Source organism: Heterodontus francisci, chromosome 18, assembly GCF_036365525.1.
Source record: "Heterodontus francisci isolate sHetFra1 chromosome 18, sHetFra1.hap1, whole genome shotgun sequence".
Lineage (NCBI taxonomy): Eukaryota > Metazoa > Chordata > Chondrichthyes > Heterodontiformes > Heterodontidae > Heterodontus > Heterodontus francisci.
Window position 1 is genome coordinate 68,236,691 of NC_090388.1, and position 23,669 is coordinate 68,260,359.

General features: G+C 47.4%; 1 protein-coding gene across 1 annotated transcript; it reads right to left on the minus strand.

Annotated features, from left to right (window-relative positions):
- Window positions 1-1,509: 1,509 nt before the first annotated feature.
- Window positions 1,510-20,571, minus strand: si:dkey-42p14.3 (EF-hand calcium-binding domain-containing protein 10). Its single transcript, XM_068051285.1, has 4 exons — window positions 20,418-20,571; window positions 19,170-19,334; window positions 18,978-19,068; window positions 1,510-1,723 (listed from the first exon to the last, which is right to left on the minus strand). The coding sequence occupies exons 1-4, from the start codon at window positions 20,518-20,520 to the stop codon at window positions 1,678-1,680; spliced, it is 405 nt and encodes a 134-aa protein (XP_067907386.1). The 5' UTR covers window positions 20,521-20,571; the 3' UTR covers window positions 1,510-1,677.
- Window positions 20,572-23,669: the final 3,098 nt, after the last annotated feature.

Genomic DNA, 23,669 nt, shown 5'->3' on the forward strand with positions numbered 1-23,669 from the left:
GGAATTTAATCCTGAGAAGTGTGAGGTGATGCGTTTTGGGAGGACTAACAAGGCAAGTGAATATACAATGGAGGTAAAGAGGGTCAGAGGTACTTTGGTGTACTTGTCCATAGATCACTGAAGGCAGCAGCACAGGTAGATAAGGTGGTTAGGAAGGCATATGGGATACTTGCCTTTACTAGCCGAGGCATAGAATATAAGAGCAGGGAGTTTATGATGGAGCTGTATAAAATGCTAGTTAGGCCACAGCTTGATTACTGTGTCACCACACTATAGGAAGGATGTGATTGCACTGGAGAGGGTGCACAGGAGATTCACCAGGATGTTGCCTGGGCTGGAGCATTTCAGCTATGAAGAGAGACTGAAAAGGCTAGGGTTGTTTTCCTTAGAGCAGAGAAGGCTGAGGGGGGACATGATTGAGTTATACAAAATTATGAGGGGCATTGATAGGCTAGATAGGAAGAAACTTTTTCCTTTAGCGGAGGGGTCAATAACCAGGAGGCATAGATTTAAGGTAAAGGGCAGGAGGTTTAGAGGGGATTTGAGGAAAAAAATTTCACTCAGAGGGTGGTTGGAATCTGGAACGCACTGTGTAAAGAGGTGGTAGAGGCAGGAATCCTCACAACATTTAAGAAGTATTTAGATGAACAACTGAAATGCCATAGCATACAAGGCTACGGGCCAAATGCTGGAAAATGGGATTAGAATATTTAGATGCTTGATGGCTGGCACAGACAGGATGGGCCAAAGGGCCTGTTTCTGTGCTGTATAACTCTATGACTGTGGTGTGTTAGAAGGTGATTCCAATGTCAGTTATTTCTGCTTTACTTTGTCCTCTCTTCTATACTTTTGAACCTGGATGGTGCCTTTAACCAGTGCCTCAATTAAGCTCCTTAATATAAAACGAAGGCTCACTGTTCATGAACTAAAATTCATAACAGCTTTTAGTTCTATATCACATATTCTCTATTCTCATGGTCTTTGCATCATGTATAGAAGGTAAGTGGATTAACACTTAGCATAAGCCTGCTCAATGAGATCTCCTGGACTAGTTTAAATAAATCACCTGAGGAAGTCACAGCGGAACTTTCCAGAGGTTTTTTTGTCCCTTAATGGCCCTGTTTTTTTAATGTTTCTCCCAGGAGATTATGTGCTTGCACATGGTGGGGGAAGGGGGAGGAAATGTCTAGCTAGGAAGTTGAAGGTTCCATGAGTATGGAGAAGTATTAATGGACCAGATGGTCTTTTCCTACTCGTTATTTTTGTATGTTCATATGCTTTTCAATACCAAACTTGAACCAGGATTGAAAGCTCCCAAATCTTTCACTGTGTTCGCTATAACTTAGTTACAGTTTTTAGACATGCAGACGTCAAGTCTGTATTCGCTCATCTGGACTAACCAAGCCCCCTTTCTGAATTCTTTATATAGGTAAACAATACAAGATTAATACCACTTTCACATTAGATGGTTGAAGGGAAATGGCACTCAAATGGAAACGGATAACAAAATCAAAGTCAAGGTGAATATTATTTATTCAAGTGTACACATGCAGCAAAAGTTATCTACCTTCATCAATAGTACACTAAATATGTGGAGATGAATATCTGTTACTGTTATCCAAATGGTTACCGGTAAGGCTACAAGAAGTTAATGGAGACAAAAGAAGCTGCACAACTTTATCCAGTTTTGAATGTGGCACAAGTCTTCATTAATCCAGCTGTCCTAAGAATATGAACAAAAACATGAAATAAGAAGCAAACTACATTCAAAACAACATTTCATGTAGTATAATATAAATATAGGTCAAAAAGAACATAAATGTGTAAATATTATATCGGTAAGATAATTGATGAAAAATATTATAATTTATGTTTTAAGGGCCTTTAAGTTGTACGAACTGTCTTGAGTTCTGTGTGATCATTGTTTTAAGGAACCTAATTGAATGGTTGAGAACAGAGAAGTAGTGGTTAGGTGATGCCAATCATAGGTTTCTAAGAGTTTCTTAAAGGTACTGAGCAATCATTAGTAGATTTAACCAGATTAGCAAGGGTCTTTCCTCTTTGCTGCTAACGATCTGAATGTTCCTGACCAAGGGCTGAAATTTATGAGCATGCTGCCAATTGTGGCAATGCTCTCCGATCTCACCAGTCTTCCCGTGTGGATGCACCATCCCTCAGCCCCCACGATATTTCACGTGGGGGCCCATTTAAATGGAGAGGGCGGAACGACCACCCCCATGACGTAGAAGGGACAGCCGCTCTGTCCCCGACAACGGCGTCCGGCACCGCCGTGCAGATGCCATTTTTAAAAGGCTTCAGGCCCTTCAATCTCATTTCAATAATTAAAAGGTGCTGCTCCACCAGAATCTGCCGAACACTTTTATTTCAACTTAGATTCCCCTCTCCCACACTCCCTCTACTAAGTCCTTGTGTATTACAGAGACGTTGGGCGGCACAGTGGTGCAGTGGTTAGCACTGCAGCCTCACAGCTCCAGCGACCCGGGTTCACTTCTGGTACTGCCTGTGTGGAGTTTGCAAGTTCTCCCTGTGTCTGCGTGGGTTTTCTCCGGGTGCTCCGGTTTCCTCCCACAGCCAAAGGACTTGCAGGTTGGTAGGTAAATTGGCCATTATAAATTGCCCCTAGTATAGGTAGGTGGTAGGGAAATATAGGGACAGGTGGGGACACGGTAGGAATATGGGATTAGTGTAGGATTAGTATAAATGGGTGGTTGATGGTCGGCACAGACTCGGTGGGCCGAAGGGCCTGTTTCAATGCTGTATCTCTAAATAAAAATAAATAAATCCAAGAAACATATCCCCGCAAAAAAGCACCTTTTCATCTCATGAACTTTCCCCTCTAACTTCAGAACCTTTGACCCTCAACCCCTTCCCATCATCCCCACAATTAAAATAGTTCGCCCCGCTCCCCCGTCATTTTCACTCCTCACCCCTCTCCACCAATGTCATGCCTTGGAACTCCGAATGGAGTTTCGAAGGCACGAGAGTTGCAGCCAGCGGCTGGAATATTGGCATGGGATGGCTATCGCTACCAGATAGGTAATTATTCTTTAATTTTAATCTTATTTGCACATTAAAATGAAGGCCCTGCCGCCGAATGGTGGTGGTGGGGGTGGAGGGGGGGAGGGGGGCGGCACACCGAGGCCTCCCTGCTGGTAAAATGAGGTGGGGTCTTCCTGTCATCGGGGGTCATGGCAGGCCTCTTCCAGAAGAATTTTCCGGGCCCCCCCGCCACAGCCTCCGCGCCGGAGGGCTCATAAAATTCAGCCCAAAATGTCAGACAGCTAATGTCATCCATCCCCAATTCTGAATTAAGTCAACGTATAACTGTAAGAAAACACCTCAATACATTTTTGTGTTCTCTGACCAGTGGTCTTTTTAAAAACAACTCATATGGCAACACCATAACATCTTCTTAGTATTCGTAAACTGTCAACTGAGCAGAGCAATACACAGTTTGATGCCTTAAAGGTCACGACCCGAACTTGTCAGTATGAATATGCAAAGTACAGAACTGATTATTAACTAGTAAAAGAAGTTTCCAGTTCATTGGTAATGAGAACGATGGCAGTACTAGGCCCAGATGAGTTTCCACTCATTCTGGAGGAGCATTGCTCATACTTTAATGTAATTAACACTGATGCCTTAAATGGATTTTGCAGTCAATGGCAAAGGGACGGCAAGAATAGTGCATAAAAAGTTGAAGAGCACATCAAATCATTGATTCTTTGATCAATATGTCTATAAAGACTGCAATTGCGCACCCTGTGGAGAAGCAGCGAATCACTGACAACTTCCGGATTTCCACATATAACCGTGCATGTACGGACATCAGGGGACAAACCTTCGCCACAGCAGCTGCATCTGTTTTTGTGCCAGAAACCCACCACCGGTGGGAAAACTGATTAAAGTTCAGATTTTCATGGGGGTGAGCCCTTAATTAATATGGAGACGGGATTCCAGTCCACTTACAGCCAGTGAGGGTGGGAATGGAGGTGGCTCAGATGACGTGTGGGACTCATTTAGACATCCTACGGCAGCCATCTCTGAGGCTGCTAGTTGTCCTGAGGGATAGATCTGTGATTTGCGTCAATGCCTTCCACTTCACCAGAGGGAAGCGAGTTGTCACAGCCCGAGACCTGGCACTCGGGACAGGGCAGACCCTTACTTCACTGATGCCAACCTGGATCTAAAGCTGGAAGCCGAAAGGGAGAGGAAGCAGGTCCTCTTCCTGGAGGGCAGCAGGAGGCAACTTTGTCATGCCCCTCTCTGTTCAGCATCATCTCCCTCTGCCTCCAATTCCTCCTCCTCTCTCACCTTCTGCTCCTCCCCCAATAAGCTGTCTCCTTCCAGGGCCTCACCGTCCTCAAGGTCCACACCTCTCTGGAGGACCATGTTATGTAGAGAGCAGCAAACCACCACAATGAACGAGACCCCTGCAGGAGGGTATTGGAGGGCACTACCCGACTGGTCCAGGCACCAGAATCACATATTCAAAAGCCTGATGGTCTGATCAATGGTTGTCCTGCCGAGCACATGGCATTGGTTGTATCGCCTCTGTTCCTCTTTCTGGAGCTCAGTATAGGGGTCAGTAGTCATCTCTTCAAGGGATGTCCGTTGTCCCCTAGGATCCATTAATGCACTTTGAGGTTTGGAGTGAAGATCTGCGGCAGCCTGGACCGTCGGAGGATGAAGGAGTCATGGCATCTGCCAGGAAAGCGAGCATGCACTTGGAAGAAGCTCTTGTTGTAGTCGCAGACCAGTTGGACATTGAGATAGTGGAAGCCCTTCCTGTTGTATGATTGCCTTAAGAGTGATGTCCCTTTAAGATACTAATGAGCTAAGTACCAGGATGCAGTCATGTGACTCGAAGCCAGAGTCATTCTGCTACTGTAACACCCAGATGAAGGCTCTGTAAATCATTTGCTCTGTACTGTATATAATAATTTAGCTGTTAATAAACCTGTTTGAGATCTTCAGCAAACTGGACTCCACGTATCCCATTTATGTTGTATCAGACAACGTAAAGAATTCATTACATGTTGGCAGCTGTGGTGAAAACACAGATCTAAGCTTGAAGACCACAGGTAAAACAGTTTTGAAAACAACCCTTCCTAAAGCCAAAAGAGAGAAAGTTCAAAAGAAATACTGGAAATAAAAGGCGGCGCAGTGGTTAGCACCGCAGCCTCACAGCTCCAGGGACCCGAGTTCGATTCTGGGTACTGCCTGTGCGGAGTTTGCAAGTTCTCCCTGTGACCACTTGGGTTTTCGCCGGGTGCTCCGGTTTCCTCCCACAGCCAAAGAATTGCAGGTTGATAGGTAAATTGGCCATTATAAATTGCCCCTAGTGTAGGTAGGGAATATGGGATTACTGTAGGGTTAGTATAAATGGGTGGTTGTTGGTCGGCACAGACTCGGTGGGCCAAAGGGCCTGTTTCAGTGCTGTAACTCTAAATGAATAAATAAATAAATAAAAAAGAACTTACCTTCAGCGGTGGAAGACAGAGCTCAGAACGACAGGCTGCAAACAATTTCCTGCAATCGGGTGAATCACTGTGTCAACAGTCAAGGAATCCCAGTTTAAAAAAACAAACTTTGAAGTGCTTAAGAAATTGATTTTTTTTCAAAGGCTGTGTGAAACAAAAATAAAGGGGGCAACCCAATTCATCTCCCAGGCTGATTGCGGTCGGCGCCATTATAGATGTCTGATAGCAAGAAAGTGTGGGAAAACCCCGATCACTGCAAAGTTTCCATTCACGCAGCCGAAGTTTAAAAAAAAATCATTAAACCACTTGAGCATGTAGAAGAGTTTCCATTCACGCAGCCACATCTAAAAAAAACAATTAAACCACTCAAACATGAAGAACATAATCAACTCTAGCAAAAAAAAGCAACTGAACTGCCTATTGAACAGCTGTATAAACAGATAGGCCTAAATGCTGCAAGCAAGATAAATAGAGAACACTGTCAAACACCTGCTCCTCTCCATCCCAGCATCTAGTCTAGATAACAGAGAATTTCTTAAAGGGGAAACAATGCAGAGTGAATAGAACAAAGTTAAATAAAGAGCAGAAAGCAAATAAACATCAGAAGGATTGATACCAAATTTCCCAGCATCACCTAGAAGGCCATTGATATCCTATCCGAGTTCAAACTTTTTAAACAAAAAATGCAGCTATGCTTCACAGACCAAGTGATTATAGAACCAGAGAAGCAGGCTGTAAAAATAATGATAGCAGTTGGAAATGAGGGGTGACAGAGAATCAACAGAGAATCTGAAGAGGACCAGAAAGATCCCGCAAAGATATGGAAAGTGCTAGAAATTCAGCTCGATTAAGAGTGAGTTTTAGAATTCACCACCTGGAATTGATGTCCTACAAGCATCAGCCACAGGAATCAATAGGTCAGTTCGTCAGCAGATGCCGTAGTAAGGACAATTGAATGTGATTTTTCAGAAATTGAGCTGTCAGAGTGACTAATGGAGCTGGTGATTGTATCAACACCCATTGAAACATTTCAGAAAGACCTCGTGGGTAAAAAGGTCACAGCACTGACGTGCTGCTAGAAGATGGCAGGAAACACAAAGCCATTGTAGCTAGCCAACTGCATCTGAAAGTACTAGGTGTAGCCAACAGTATCGGCACAATAACCAGGTTACAAAAAAGCAAGCAACCGTGTGGTTGGTCCCACTCAGCGCAAAGTTGTCCTGCATTTCAAGACCTGTGCAAGCTGTGCACTGGGCACGAAATCTGGCTCCAAAGATGCAGCCAGAAGTCACAGTAGGACACAAACAGACGACAGGCACAGCAACAGGGCAACACAAGCAAGGAAAGCACCAGAGACCTGCATAAACGCAAGCTGATACATGGGAAACAGACCTGAGACAAGACGCAGAGCGGTGAAATTCCCAGCCAGAAGACAAGCCGGCGTTCCACATTGTGAACCGGACACATTTTGTTCATGAAGTCAAACAAATGGAAGCTTTTGCTACCATTAACATCATGTCCCCAAAGAAAGCTGGCAAACACACACTCAGGGTTAATATTGATACTGGAGCTAGCGCAAATATCTTACCAGTCCGAATCCTGACGGATATGTATCGGAGTCATTGGAAATCAATGATACAACCGACAACTGCCAAGTTATCTGTATACTACGGGTCACCCACCCCTTGCAGAGGCACACTTACAATGCAATGCAGCTATGGCAAGTCGGCATGGCAACTGCAAATATTTTACCTGGTAGACACGAGCGGACCAGCAGTGGCAGGACTACCAGAGCGTAAGGACCTCAACATCATAACTATCCATGAGGTCACCAAGGTACCCATTACAGCAGAAGAGACCAAGGGTACCTGCATTGAGTCAGTCCAGGATTTACAACAAATGCACCCAGATAGGTTTGACGCCATGGGAGACTCCAAAAGTGATGACGTACTGCACCTCAGAGAGGATGCACTCCCAGTATCCAGCCCCCTGATGTTTGAGATTAAGTCACAGTCCTTCCAGGATCTCAGTGGTTCTGGTTTGGAAAGTATCAGCCTCTTCTCAGAGACATCACACCAAGAGAATAAAGATCCAAATTCAGATGGTGAAAGCTCTTCGTCAAAAGGCAGTGCTTCTTCGTGAACCAGTGACTCTGAAGAAGAGATTGAAGTTGTAACTACTGAGAAGCAAAGGTTGGCAGTGGGGAGCATTTCCAAGGGGAAATCTCCAAGGACCGGAAGCTGATCGCAGACTCTGGCCAGCATCAAATGGTGCCGCACCCTCACTTGTGCTCTCTAGAGAGCTGCCAACACTACAATGAGCCAAAATGGACAGGTGCCTCCACGAGGTAAAGTACTCCTCCCCCAAAAGTCCTTGACCTTGAGCCCCAGGCTTTCTGACACAGAGGAGAGGCGAAGGACATGCAATATCCTGAAGAGGCAGAGGGCAAATGAGTTGGAGCATTGTCTGTTGGCTCTTTGAGATCAGGTGCTGGAATTTTCCAAGAATGACAAGGCCTCAAAAGTGGTCATCCTGAGAAAAGCAACAGAGTATATTAGCAGGCTGAAGGCAAAGCAACAGAAACTGATCGCAGAGGAGAAACTTCAGAAAAAACAGCAACAGATGAGATGCAGATTTCCTGAGCGAGAGTTGTCAAACCACCGAAATGGTATATGGACTTTTAAGCCTCTGCACTTGTAAACTTCACAATCCCTATCCTTGTACCTGTAAAACTAAATCTGATTCCGTAATTTTATGTGTTTTTTGTTTGTCGCATGCCTGACTTATCTTTGGAAAGAAAAGGGATGTTGTATGATTGCCTTAAGAGTGATGTCCCTTTAAGATCTAAGTATGTTAATGAGCTAAGTACCAAGATGTAGTCATGTGATTCAAAGCCAGAGTCACTCTGCAACTGTAACACCCAGATGAAGGTTCTGTAAATAGTTTGCTCTGTACCGTATGTAATAGTTTAGCTGTTAATAAACATGTTTGAGATATCAGCAAACTGGACTCCACGCATCTCATTTACGTTGCATCAGACAACATAAAGAACTCATTACACTATCTATTGATGGATCTCACTGGGTGCCTTGATGACCACATGGGTGCAATCGATGATGTGCTGCACCTGGGGGAAATCAGCAATGGAGGAAAACCCCAATGCCCCCTGTCTCTGTGAGGCCATGGCTGTTATTAAGTGGATGTTCTGTCCAGCTCTGGCAAAGACAGGTCACGGGTTTGGAAGGTGCCGTCAAAGGAGCCTTGGTGCATTGCTGCAGTGCATCTTGTCGATAGCACACACTCCTGCCACTGTGCGTCGGTGGTGGAGGGAGTGAATATTTGTGGATGGGGTGCCAATCAAGCGGGCTGCTTTGTCCCGGATGGTGTCAAGCTTCTTGAGTGTTGTTGGAGCTGCGCCTGTCCAGGCAAGTGGAGAATATTCCATCAGACCAGCGAGATGCAGTGGTGTGTAGCTGTTTTAGAGATGGCACAAAGGTCTGCAACTGATCCCTGGAAGGAGCGAGTAAGTTCAAGGCCACAGTGACTTTGTCAGCCACTGGCAAGGCATGGTGACCAGTGCCTGCGAGGTGCAAACTCTTGGGTGATGTGGGCACATACGTCTGTGACCATATGCCTGGAGCATCTGAGACTCCTGTAGCACTGGATCTCCAGATAGCGCCATCTTGGGAATTCGATCCTGTGTTGAGGGTTTGGCCTCTGCTGCCTTCCTCACCCTCCCCCTTTGGCTGCTCAGGTTTCTGCCCTTTTTTTAAATTCATTCATGGGATGTGGGCATCGCTAGCGAGGACAGCATTTATTGCCCATCCCTAATTGCCCTTGAGAAGGTGGTGGTGAGCTGCCTTCTTGAACCGCTGCAGTCCATGTGAGGTAGGTACACCCACAGTGCTGTTAGGAAGGGAATTCCAGGATTTTGACCCAGCGACATTGAAAGAACGGCGATATAGTTCCAAGTCAGGATGGCGAGTCGCTTGGAGGGGAACTTGCAGGTGGTGGTGTTCCCTTGCAACTGCTGCCCTTGTCCTTCTAGGTGGTAGAGGTGGTGGATTTGGAAGATGCCGTCTAAGGAGCCTTGGTGCATTGCTGCAGTGCGTCTTGTAGATATAGTACATATTGCTGCCACTGTGCGTCGGTGGTAGAGGGAGTGAATGTTTGTGGATGGGGTGCCAATCAAAAGGGCTGCTTTGTCCTGGATGGTGTCCAGCTTCTTGAGTGTTGTTGGAGCTGCACCCATCCAGGCAAGTGGAAAATATTCATTCACATCCTGACTTGTTCCTTGTAAATGGTGGACAGGCTTTGCGGAGTCAGGTGGTGAGCCACTCGCCGCAGGATTCCTAACCTCTGACCTGCTCCTGTAGCCACGGTATTTATATGGTTACTTCAGTTCAGTTTCTGGTCAATGGTAACCCCCAGGATGTTGATAGTGGGGATCATAATGCCATTGAAAGTCAAAGGGAGATGGGTATATTATCTCTCGTTTGAGTTAGTCATTGCCTGGCACTTGTGCAGCGCGAACGTTACTTGCCACTTATTAGCCAAGTTTGGATATTGTCCAGGTCTTGCTGCATTTCTACATGGACTGCTTCAGTATCTGAAGAGTCGCGAATGGTGCTGAACATTGTGTAATCATCAACGAACATCCCCACTTCTGACCTTATGATTGAAGGAAGGTCATTGATGAAGCAGCTGAAGATCGTTTGGCCTAGGACACTATGCTGAGGAACTCCTGCAGTGATGTCCTGGAGCTCAAATGATTGACCTCCAACAACCACAACCATTTTCCTTTGCACTAGGTATGACTCCAACCAATGAAGTATTTTTCCCAATTCCCAGTGACTCCGGTTTTGCTAGGGCTACTTGATGCCATACTTGGTCAAATGCTGCCTTGATGTCAAGGGCAGTCACTCTCACCTCACCTCTTGAGTTCAGCTCTTTTGTCCATGTTTGAACCAAGGCGGTAACAAGGTCAGGAGCTGAGTGGCCCTGGCAGAACCAAAACTGAGCATCACTGAGCAGGTTATTGCTAAGCAAGTGCTGCTTGATAGCACCGTCAATGACACCTTCCATCACCTTACTGATGATCGAGAATAGACTGATGGGGCGGTGATTGACCAGGTTGGATTTGTCCCGCTTTTTGTGTACAGGACATACCTGGGCAATTTTCCACATTGCCGGGTAGATGCCAGTAATGTTGCTGTACTGAAACAGCTTGGCTAGCGGAAGAGCAGGTTCTGGAGCACAGGTCTTCAGTACTATTGCCGGAATGTTGTCAGGGCCCATAGCCTTTGTCGGTCCAGTGCCTTCAGTCGTTTCTTGATATCATATGGAGTGAATCGAACTGGTTGAAGACTGTATCTGTGATGCTGGTGACTTCAGGAGGAGGTCGAGATGGAACATCCATTCGGCACTTCTGGCTGAAGATTGGTCCAAATCCTTCAGTCTTAACCTATACAATGATATGCTGGGCTCCCCCATCACTGAGGATGGCGATATTCGTGGAGCCACCACCTCCTGTTAGTTGTTTAATTGTCCACCACCATTCACGACTGGATGTGGCAGGACTGCAGAGCTTAGATCTGATCCGTTGGTTGTGGGATCGCTTAGCTCTGTCTATTGCAAGCTGCTTACGCTGTTTGGCACACAAGTAGTCCTGGGTTGCAGCTTCACCAGGTTGACACCTCATTTTGAGGTATGCCTGGTGCTGCACCTGGCATGCCCTCCTGCACTCTTCATCTGCAAAGGGGGTTGCCCCCCATCACTACTGGGCCCAAGATCTGACCGTCGTGCCCCCATTGCCAGCTGGAGCCTTCCTTCTGGGCAGGTGGCCGTCCAACTGTCCTTGGAGGCCTTGCCCCCTGTCTTTCTGCCCCCGCAATGCCTTTGGGGTGCCGACCCCATTCAAAACCCGGGTTCTGATTGCCCACTCTCGCTGCCACCTGTGCACTGCCAAGGGTACCCATACCAAGTGCTCAGTTCCCCTTTGTCCTGCTAAAAAAAAATGAACATACGAATTAGGAGCAGGAGTATGCCACTCGGCTCGTAGAACCTGCTCTGCCATTAAAATATGATCATGGCTGATCTGATTGGAAACTCAATCCACATTCCCGCCTACCCCCGATAACTTTTCACTCCCTTATCAAGAATCTATCTACCTCTGCCTTAAAAATATTCGAAGACTCTGCTTCCACCGCCTTTAGACTCTAAAGACTCACAACCCTCTGAGAAAAAAAATTTCTCCTCATCTCTGTCTTAAATGGGTGCACCATATTTTTAAACCTTATTTTTAAACAGTGACCCCCTAGTTCTTGATTCTCCAACAAGAGGAAACATTCTTTCCACATCCACCCTGTTAAGACCTCTCGGGTCTTATATAGTTCAATCAAGTTACCTCTTACTCTTCTAAACTCCAGCGGATACAAGCCTAGCCTGTCCAACCTGTCCTCACAAGACAACCGCCCACTCCAGCTATTAGTCTAGTAAACCTTCTCCGTATTGCTTCCAACGCATTTACATCCTTCTTTAAATAAGGAGACCAATACTGTACACAGTACTCCAGATGTGGTCTCACCAATGCCCTGTATAACTGTAGCATAACCTCCCAATTTTTGTATTCAATTCCCCTCACAATAAACAAGAATATTCTATTAGCTTTCCTAATTACTGCATAAAAACCTTTTGCAATTCATGCACTTGGACACCCAGATCCCTCTGCATCTCAGAGCTCTGCAATCTCTCACCATTTAGATTCTATGCTTTTTTTAAATTCTTCTTGACAAAATGGACAATTTCACATTTTCCCACATTTTACTCCATTTGCCAGAGCTATGCCCACTCGCTTAAACTATCTATATCCCTTTGTAGCATCCTTATGTCCTCTTCACAACTTACTTTCCTACCTATCATTGATTCTGCTAATTCTCTTATGAGGCTAAAGTGATACCCTGGATAGAGGCATAGAGTCATAGAGTTATACAGCACAGAAACAGGCCCTTCGGCCCACCGTGTCTGTGACGGCCATCAAGCACCTAACTATTCTAATCCCATTTTCCAGCACTTGGCCCATAGCCTTGTATGCTATGGCGGTTCAAGTGCTCATCTAAATAATTCTTAAAGGTTGTGAGGGTTCCTGCCTCTGCCACCTCTTCAGGCAGTGAAAAATGTTTTCCTCAAACCCCCTCTAAACCTCCTGCCCCTTACCTTAAATCTATGTCCCCTGGTTATTGACCCCTCCGCTAAGGGAAAAAGTTTCTTCCTATCTAACCTATCAATGCCCCTCATAATTTTGTATACCTCAATCATGTCCCCCCTCAGCCTTCTCAGCTCTAAGGAAAACAACCCTAGCCTTTTCAGTCTCTCTTCATAGCTGAAATGCTCCAGCCCAGGGAACATCCTGGTGAATCTCCTGTGCACCCTCTCCAGTGCAATCACATCCTTCCTATAGTGTGGCGACCAGAATTGTACACAGTACTCCAGCTGTGGCCTAACTAGTGTTTTATATAGCTCCATCATAACCTCCCTGCTCTTAAATTCCATGCCTCGGCTAATAAAGGCAAGTATCCCATATGCCTTCCTAACCACCTTATCTACCTGTGCTGCTGCCTACAGTGATCTACAGACAAGTACACCAATGTCCCTCTGACCCTCTGTACTTCCTAGGGTCATACCGTCCTTTGTATATTGCCTTGCCTTGTTAGTCCTCCCAAAATGCATCACCTCACACTTCTCAGGATTAAATTCCATTTGCCACTGCTCCGCCCATCTTACCAGCCCATCTATATCGCCCTCCTCACTATTTATGACACCACCAATTTTCGTGTCATCTGCGAACTTACGGATCATACCTCCTATATTCAAGTCTAAATCATTTTTGTACACTACAAACAGCAAGGGTCCCAGCACCGATCCCTGTGGTACACCACTGGTCACAGGCTTCCACTTGCAAAAACAACCCTCGACCATCACCCTCTGCCTCTTGACACTATGCCAATTTTGGATCCAATTTGCCAAATTGCCCTGGATCCCATGGGCTCTTACCTTCTTAACCAATCTCTCATGCGGAAGCTTATCAAAAGCCTTACTGAAGTCCATATAGACATCATCAACTGCTTTACCCTCATCTACACATCTATTCACCGCCTCGAAATATTCAATCAAATTAGTTAGACACGATATCTCCCTGACAAAGCCAAGCTGACTATCCCTGATTAATCCCTGCCTCTCTAAGTGGAGATTAATCCTGTACTTCAGAATTTTTTCCAATAGTTTCCCAACCACTGATGTTAGACTGGTTTATCCTTGCTACCCTTCTTGAATAATGGTACTACATTCGCTGTCCGCCAATCCTCTGGTACCTCTCCTGTGGCCAGAGAGGATTTGAAAATTTGTGTCAGAGACCCTGCTATCTCCTCCCTTGCCTCACATAACAGCCTGGGATACATCTCATCTGGGCCTGGGGATTTATCCACTTTTAAGCCCGCTAAAACCGCTAATACTTCCTCCCTTTCAATGCTAATCTATCACAAGTACCCTCCCTGATCTCTACACCTACATCGTCCTTCTCCATAGTGAACACAGATGAAAAGTGATCATTTAAAGCCTCACCTATGTCCTCCGGTTCCACACACAGATTGTCACTTTGGTCCCTAATGGGCCCTACTCTTTCCCTGGTTATCCTCTTGTCCTTAATGTACTTATAAAATGCTTTAGGATTTTCCTTTACCTTGCCCGCCAGTGTTTTTTCATGTCCCCTCTTCGCTCTCCTAATTACTTTTTTAAGCACCCCCCCTACACTTTCTATACTCCTCTAGTGCCTCCGCTGTTTCCCTGGGGCAGTTATGACTGGCTCTCCACTGTATACCCGCCTCCGCTAAGCTGTTCAACAACTGATAGCTTCTGAAACCTGTGTGCCACTTTAATATTGCACCCTCCCCCTTCAATAAGCTCTTAATGAGCTTTTTTAACAAGTCTAATTATTCCTTAATGAGGAGGAGAGTGGATTCCTATCCCGCCCTGCTGATTATTTCTGGTGCTGTGATTGGCATCTTGAAATTGACATGCCACCTGCCGCCACTATTTCCCGGCCCTGCCCCTCCCACCTCTGTTCTCAACTTTGGAGGGCCCTCAAAATTCAGCCCCTGAAGTTGCTCCCGTCACTGCCGTGTGCAACTGACAAATGCTGACAGTTTTGTGGTTCTTACAACAACAAATTCTGGGCTAATTGTTGTGACACTTCTGGGGAATCACAGTCAACAGTAACAGAAGTTAAAATTAAGGTGCTGAAATTTCACTATTCAAAAAGAGTCTGAGAAGTGACTGTATTGCCTCTACTGCAAAACAGAAACACAATTTTCCAGAGTATAACTGGCCTTTTTATGTGCCACTTACTGAAGAGATAAAGAAAGTAGTAGATATCCAAGTGGGATTATGAAGCTGTATTCTAACTGAATGATTCATCAGGACAATCTGCAATAACCAATGTAAGAGAAAACAACAACTGGCGGGCAGTCATAAAGGCGGGGCTAAAGTGTGGCGAGTCGAAGAGACTTAGCAGTTGGCAGGAAAAAAGACAAAAGCGCAAGGCGAGAGCCAACTGTGTAACAGCCCCGACAAACAAATCTTTCTGCAGCACCTGCGGAAGAGCCTGTCACTCTAGAATTGGCCTTTATAGCCACTCCAGGCGCTGCTCCACACACCACTGACCACCTCCAGGCGCTTACCCATTGTCTCTCGAGATAAGGAGGCCAAAGATTCTAACTGAGTGATTCATCAGGACAATCTGCAAGAATAACCAATGTAAGAGAAAACAACAACTTATACTGCATGAGACGAGAGTGCTGATTGGTTGGCAAGTGAATTCTGATTGGTAGAGGCGTTGCCATGGAGAATGCACCAGTTTACGGTGACTGACAATTAACTGTCAAGCTTTGTTTGAAATTTAAACCAGGCAGCTTGACTTTGATTGGTCAAGGCATTGCCCTGAGGAATGAAACAGCGAATGGCTGTCACTTATTTTGCTCAGCTGAAACAGATGCAATGTTTGTACATGTTCTTTCTGTCTGCAAAGAACAGGGCCCTGTGTATTAATATATGTAGCTTCCAGTACGCGCAAATGCGCCACACTGCGAGCACTACTGACAATCTTAAATTGGCTGTCAGCGTAATTCTTAGCACACTGTGGATTACTTAGCAAATGTTGCCCAATCGCAGAATCTGTGGATGGACACTATGTTTTGAGTTTTGCAAGCATGGGCTGGTTGGGTACGGCCCGTACCTTGCCCGTTGCGAACAGCAGAAGGGACATGTTGTTTGATACGATTCGCCAGTCTTTGGAACGTACGGCCTACATAACTAGCATCACACTGGCACTGAAATTCACAGATCACATTATTCATTTGTGTGATAGGCAGGATGTCTTTTTGGCTTGATGGCAGCATCCAGTTAGTGGCGAACACCACACGTGTTGCTACTGCATAGTAGCAGCGTGAAACAGCAAGGTTTACCTGTTGCTCAAATTTTTGGGATACATTACCCTTCCAGGGTAATTTGAGATAGACTGGGCACTTTTCAGGGCTGAAAATGACGGCCTTAGGCCCATTCATAAGTCTGCGCAATATACAGCAAGAAGTGATCTGATCAGGGTAGCCATTATCACGCAGAATGTCTTTGATTCGCCCTACTTCAGCATCAAGCATGCATGGTGAGCAAATGGCTCGGGCCCTATTTACGAGGTTGCCAATAAAGCCAACCTTATAGTGTATGGAACTGTAAGATCCCAACACGTGTATTGACCAGTGAAGGTAGGTTTGCGGTAGAACGTGGTAGAGAACCCCTTAACAGATTTCTTAACTAGTACGTCAAGGAACGGGAGCTCATTTGACTGCTCCATTTCAAAGGTGAATTTGAACGCAGGATGGAGCCCATTAAGACGTGTAAGGAAATTATTGCATGCAGCTGCGGATTCAAATATAGCAAACGTATCATCTACATATTGGAAATATGCAAGAAGTAGGAGGTTAGGTGTCATTCCATCAAAGACATGGAACCCAACAAAGATGTTTGCGAGAGATGAGCCTACAGGGGATCCCATGGCAACACCATTTATTTGGGCGTACATGGTGTCGTTAAAACGGATCTCAACTGCATGAGTTGCCAAGTTCATAAGTTCTGTGAATATTGATTTACACAATGGTGGCTGGTCTAGATAGCCAAGATATAGTGCTGCAGCGCAAATATCTATGGCTTCCATAAGTTAAAAGGCGAGCAATGTCAAATGAACACATGGATACGGCATTGCTATCGATATGCAAGTCCTGTATGGTCTTCGCAAATGTGAAGGAATCCTTCACCATGTATGTGGAGAACTTGCTCAAAACTGATTGTAACAATTCAGTCAACCATTTGGCCAATTCATGTTGTGCAGAGCCGGTCATAGATAAGATAGGGCGTAGAGGGACATCACTTTTGTGCGTCTTGGACAGCCCACACATACGCAGATGCAGCGAGCTGTTAGGACAAACTCTGTCATATATATCACCTGGCAGCTCATTGCTCTTACACAAGTCCAGCAGCGTTTTTTTTTAAGCTTATTTTCGAGCAAGGCTGTCCGGTCATGTGGATACGAATTTCGACTTGTTGATATAGTCACGCTTGTTAAGGATGACTATTCCCATCTCTTTGTCAGGTTTACTGATGTCTTAAGGCCTCGCAACGCTGTCAGACATTGACGTTGCATGTGGAAATCAGACATGTCATTTGGAATCCCACAATATGCGTGCACTAGATCAGCGAGGTGCGCTTTCAAGGATTCAGCGCCTTCAGTGGAAAAGATAAAGCTTCGACAATGTCTCTATTTTCAGCAATACTCAAGTTCTGTACCACTAAGCGACTATGAGTGATTCAGATAGACTATCTTGTCATACACTGGCATCTGTGATTTGTAACATCTATGTCAAGTTATTGTTTGCTTTCTTGTTTTCCTGTCCAATTTTCTCTACTCAACTGAAGGCACTGACACCTTGTTGGGTCATTACTCCAAGGTTTTTTGCCCAAATGATCACTGTTGCTGTGTGAGCAGAGATAGGGAGTGCTGACAAGCTACTAAAAATAAGACAACATTGAAGTTAAACTGACAGTTCAGCACTGCAACTGGTATGGCAACTACTGGGGTAAGGAGGAGAAAGATCAGGCTGGGTTCCCACTTATGTGGCAGCATTTTTGCCTCTGAGTTACACACACATCCCACTCCAGGAACTGAGCATAAAAATCAAGCCTGACACTCCAGTGTAGTACTGAAGGTATGCTGCACTGCCAGAGGTGCCATTTTTTGGATGAGATGCTAAACTAAGGCCCCATCTGCTTCCGAAGGAGTTCCGAAGAAGGGTCACTGACCCGAAACGTTAACTCTGCTTCTCTTTCCACAGATGCTACCAGACCTGCTGAGTGATTCCAGCATTTCTTGTTTTTGCCCCATCTGCTTGCTCTGGTGAATGTAAAAGATGCCATGGCACTACTTCGAAGAAAAGCAGGGAAGTTATCCTGGGTTAAATAAAAACAAGAAATGCTGGAACCACTCAGCAGGTCTGGCAGCATCTGTGGAAAGAGAAGCAGAGTTAACGTTTCGGGTCAGTGACCCTTCATCTTTCACTGACCCGAAACGTTAACTCTGCTTCTCTTTCCACAGATGCTGCCAGACCTGCTGAGTGGTTCCAGCATTTCTTGTTTTTATTTCAGATTTCCAGCATCCGCAGTATTTTGCTTTTATTTCTTTTTTAACTGTTGTGGTACCCATGAACCTGCACCAAAACAGCTAGTGCCTAAAGGACAAGAGGGAGGGGATCGGCAAGAGAAAATCTTCTTTCCAACAAATTCTCAAAGAATTATTTTCCTCTGCATTGTTCACAAATGTAACCAACTTCTTCCTCTATTAACATATTAGGCCTCACTGTCTTCTCTAACCTCTCACAACTGCATCCTTGCTAAAATTGCAACCAAAGAATCCTTTCATACCAAACTTGTTTTTTCCTGTCAACAACACTTAGTTTTCTGTAACTTCCTTTTATCCTGGAATTTACGGATTTTAAAAACTGAGCTTTGCTTCATCTCATCATTTTTTCATTGAGCCTGCATTCTCTCTTATCTTCAACACCATTGAAAATCTATGCTGTAGGTTTGAACCTTTACTTAGGTTCCTCCAAACACAAATGCATTACAAGTCACATTTACAGTAACAGAAATATACATATCTAGAGATAAAGAACTGACAATGCCAAGAATCTGCAGATTTTGGAGATCAATGTACAATTTCCTAGCAGGTAGGTATTATAGTTGGCTAAAGTACCAACAGAAGAGCTCACTATTTCATTCTTGGATCTCACAAAAGCTGGCAGAAACTTTGACCTCTGCTGGATAGTTTGGAAGTTACTCGTGTGATTTTAAGGGCAAGAATTCAGTACTTACGCCTCTTTCTTGAATGTTGCCAGACTGATTTTATTATTACTGGCACCCAACGGGTCCATTACAAAATCCTTTACTCCTAGGGTTTTCAAAGCTGAAATGATTCCAAGCAAGGAATTAGTGCTGAGCTTCAAATTCACAGTAACTCATACACAACAGATGCAGATCCTATACAACTGCAGATGAGGATCCTACCTTCTCTGTACTGCTTCAAAGTTATATGTCCTTGTTTTGTAGTGTCCAAAATCCCAAACACGGCATCTAAATTTGACTCATCAAACAAGCAAGGATAGTTCTTTTTAGTCTGTCTTGCAGTCTTCAGCTTTTCCAGTTGATCTATTAAAAACTCCCATGGCTTGGCTACAAATATGAAACCAGATTTAACTTAACAGTTGTTATTGTAGTTCAGGTCAACTATGTTATTCATTTTCTTCAAACTGGCCAAAAGTAACCCTCGAGGCTTTGTAATAGACAGGGCAACAATCTAATGAGAGTAGTGTGGTTAGAGTTTGCAACATGATCCTACCTCATTTTCTGCTCGCCATGTTTTCTATTTTCTGTTCACACTTGGAAAATATACAGGTCTCCATACCATCCGACTCACTTATCTTTCAAGACCGTTTTCTATATTTTTGTTCACTGTGAGAGGTTGCAGCTCCTCTTCCTCAACTTCTGGCTCCACTTCAGTCCCACACTCCTGATCTTTGGTCATTCAGTGTGGAGAGAGGTGGGCAAGCCAGAGAGCCTCCTCATATGCCTGGCCAAGGTGACCAACAACAGATCCAGGCTGAATACAGCCAGTGGAGAACGATGGGTCTGGCTGCCTGCCTCTCTTTCACTTTCATATTTGTGCCAAGGTCACCCTGTGGAGTGCCCAGTGTCTGCCAAGACCTTCCACAACTAGTGGGCACCACAGGGACTACAGTGTATACTGGATAATGGCAACAACTTTATTATTTACATTTATAAATTTCCTATTTTTAAAGGTTTAGTTCTTTATTACTTGTGTCCTTCTAAAAGGGGCGCCTTTACTTGGCTTTTGCTTGATAATTGGTTTATTTAAAAAAGACATACATAATGTTTCCCAGTGTTATCAGGACTATGGGATGTTCTGGACCATTTATCCATCCTCACTTCACTATTACAATTATAGCATCGTGAGGAATGTAGATGTGACAATCCCTCCCATATTGGTTCAAGACGCTCTGGCCGGAGTTGGCGTCCGGGCCGGGGCCGGGGCCAGGATCAGTCTGGCCGGAGGCGGAGTCCGGGCCGGGGCAAGGGTCACTCTGGCCGGAGCCGGGCAGGGGTCACTCTGGCTGGAGTCAGAGTCACACTGGCCGGAGTGAGAGGCGCCTTTGGGCCTTTGCCTGCCGACCAGCCGGCAGCGGTGAGCTGCGACCCAGGGGCCTGGGTAGGCAATCCCCTTCAGTGCCCGCTTACCCGGCCGATGGTACAGCAGCATGCTGGTCAGGTTATCGAGCAGCTCCAGGATCTGGTACTCCGCCAGGTAGTCGAGAGCCTCCCGCTCCACGGTGGACGCCATGCCGACTGGCAGACGCTGTTGCCTAGTAACCGGCCCGGAGCTCCGGGTGATTGGGGGCGGGGCGAGAGATGCGGGGCGGGACGGGTGATTGGGGGCGGGGGGGGTGATTGGGGGGGCGGGGGGGGTGATTGGGGGCGGGGCGGGCGATTGGGGGGGCGGGGAGGGTGATTGGGGGCGGGGAGGGTGATTGGGGGCGGGGCGGGCGATTGGGGGCGGGGGGTTGGGGGCGGGTGATTGGCGGCGGGACGGAGCGGGTGATTGGGGGAGGGGAGGGTGATTGGGGGCGGGGCGGGGCGGGTGATTGGGGGCGGGGCGGGGCGGGTGATTTGGGGCGGGGCGGGCGGGGAGGGTGATTGGGGGCGGGGCGGGCGGGGCGGGTGATTGGGGGCGGGGGGAGGGTGATTGGGGGCGGGCGATTGGGGGCGGGGCGGGCGGGGAGGGTGATTGGGGGCGGGGCGGGCGATTGGGGGCGGGGCGGGTGATTGGGGGCGGGGAGGGTGATTGGGGGCGGGGCGGGCGGGGAGGGTGATTGGGGGCGGGGCGGACGATTGGGGGCGGGGCGGGCGGGGAGGGTGATTGGGGGCGGGGAGGGTGATTGGGGGCGGGGCGGGCGGGGAGGGTGATTGGGGGCGGGGGGGTGATTGGGGGCGGGGCGGGCGGGGAGGGTGATTGGGGGCGGGGGGTGATTGGGGGCGGGGCGGGCGGGGAGGGTGATTGGGGGCGGGGAGGGTGATTGGGGGCGGGGCGGGCGGGGAGGGTGATTGGGGGCGGGGAGGGTGATTGGGGGCGGGGCGGGCGATTGGGGGCGGGGCGGGCGGGGAGGGTGATTGGGGGCGGGGAGGGTGATTGGGAGCGGGGCGGGCGATTGGGGGCGGGGAGGGTGATTGGGGGCGGGGAGGGTGATTGGGGGCGGGGCGGGCGGGGAGGGTGATTGGGGGCGGGGGGGGTGATTGGGGGCGGGGAGGGTGATTGGGGGCGGGGCGGGCGGGGAGGGTGATTGGGGGCGGGGGGGTGATTGGGGGCGGGGCGGGCGGGGAGGGTGATTGGGGGCGGGGGGTGATTGGGGGCGGGGCGGGCGGGGAGGGTGATTGGGGGCGGGGAGGGTGATTGGGGGCGGGGCGGGCGGGGAGGGTGATTGGGGGCGGGGGGTGATTGGGGGCGGGGGGTGATTGGGGGCGGGGGGGTGATTGGGGGCGGGGAGGGTGATTGGGGGCGGGGGGTGATTGGGGGCGGGGGGTGATTGGGGGCGGGGGGTGATTGGGGGCGGGGGGGTGATTGGGGGCGGGGGGTGATTGGGGGCGGGGAGGGTGATTGGGGGCGGGGGGTGATTGGGGGCGGGGCGGGCGGGGAGGGTGATGGGGACGGGGCGGGTGCTTCACATTTCCGCTCAGTCTCTTCATTTACAGAAGCAGCAGCTGGAAGGAAAGATTCTAAAACCTCAGGTTCGCTCCCCTTAGGAAAAAAAATCAGAAGTTAAAATGGGCTCGAAATTTGTCTTGGGCGGCAGCGCAGAACGAGCGGGATCTGTTTTTTAATATCCAAAAAATACTTTATTCGTAAAAAAAAAACTAAAAAATACATTCAAAACAGCACCAAGTCAACAATAGAAAAAGTGCAAAGGAGATCAGTTTCCTTCAATACAGGAGAGAGTTGCCTCACAACCCTTCCATTTCATTTTACTTTTTGCAGCAAACAAATATTTTCCGGATACAGTTCGAGGGGTTTTCCATGGATCCAGCCCCTCAGTTCAGCTTGTTGGGGGGACCTTGCACTGTGGTCTTTCCCCATTGAGCCTTTGCCGCAGCTGCCCCAAGCTTTAGTGCATCCCTCAGAACGTAGTCCTGGACCTTGGAATGCGCCAGTTTGCAACACTCGGACGTGGACAACTCTTTGCGCTGGAAGACCAGCAAGTTTCGGGCAGACCAAAGAGCGTCTTTCACCAAATTGATAGTCCTCCAGCAGCAGTTGATGTTTATCTCGGTGTGCGTCCCTGGGAACAGCCCATAGAGCACAGACTCCTGTGTTACAGAGCTGCTTGGGATGAACCTCGACAAAAAACACTGCATCTCTTTCCAGCAGCCGCCAGCGATACACTCGCCCGACGTTCGGCTCTTTGGGCTCAGCAGTGCCAGAAGAGGTTGCAGGCCCTCACACTGGCAGGGACATCGCTTCCAGCGAAAGCCAGGTGGTAAAGACCTGCTCGGGTCTCCAAAAAAAACCGACCCAAGCTCGACCTGGTCCGTGTCCTTCCATTTATTCCCACGCCCGACCGGACCATCAGTTAACTTACCTTCTGTTTTTCACTTTGTTGCTGATCTACACAAGCTTAAAATAACCTGTAACAAAACCACCTTTCGAGTCCAAAAATTAAATTAACAGTGGAGCCACTTAGCTGTGATAAAGCGTGTCCGACCCGGCCTGACCCGAGCCCGAATGCCGGACCCGGAAGTGCAACCCACCCCAACATGAATCCGACACGTGTCGTCGGGTCCCGGTCGGGTAGCAGGCCTTTGACGGGTGGTGCCCATGCCAGGAAGGCAGTTGCACAGGCTTGCTGTGCCATGTTTGTGCCAGAAACATCCCACCTGCCCAGATTGTGATGTCAAACAGCTATTCAGACAGATTTGACTTACGATTTGGAAACTTGGACATCATGATATAAGAAATAAAAGGAGTAGGCCATTCGGCCCCTCAAGCCTGCTCCGCCATTCAATAAGATCATGGCTGATTTGATTGTGACCTTAACTCAATTTTCCAACCTGCATTCCCCCCCACCTCGCCCCATATCTTTTGACCTCCCTTATAGATCAAAAATCTGTTTAACTCAGTCTTGAATATATTCAATGACCCAGCCTCCACTGCTAGAGAATTCCAAAGATTAATGACCCTCTGAGGGAAGAAATAAATGGAGGCCCCTTATTTTACGATTGTGTCCCCTAGTTCTAGATTCCCTCCGAAGGGAAACATCCTCTCAGCATCTACGCTGTCAAGCCCCCTCAGAATCTTACATGTTTCAATAAGATCACTTCTCATTCTTCTAAACTCCAATGAGTATCGGCCCAACCTGCTCAATCTTTGCTCATAAGACAATCCCTTCATCCCAGAAATCAGTCTAGTGAACCTTCTCTGAACTGTTTCCAAAGCAAGCT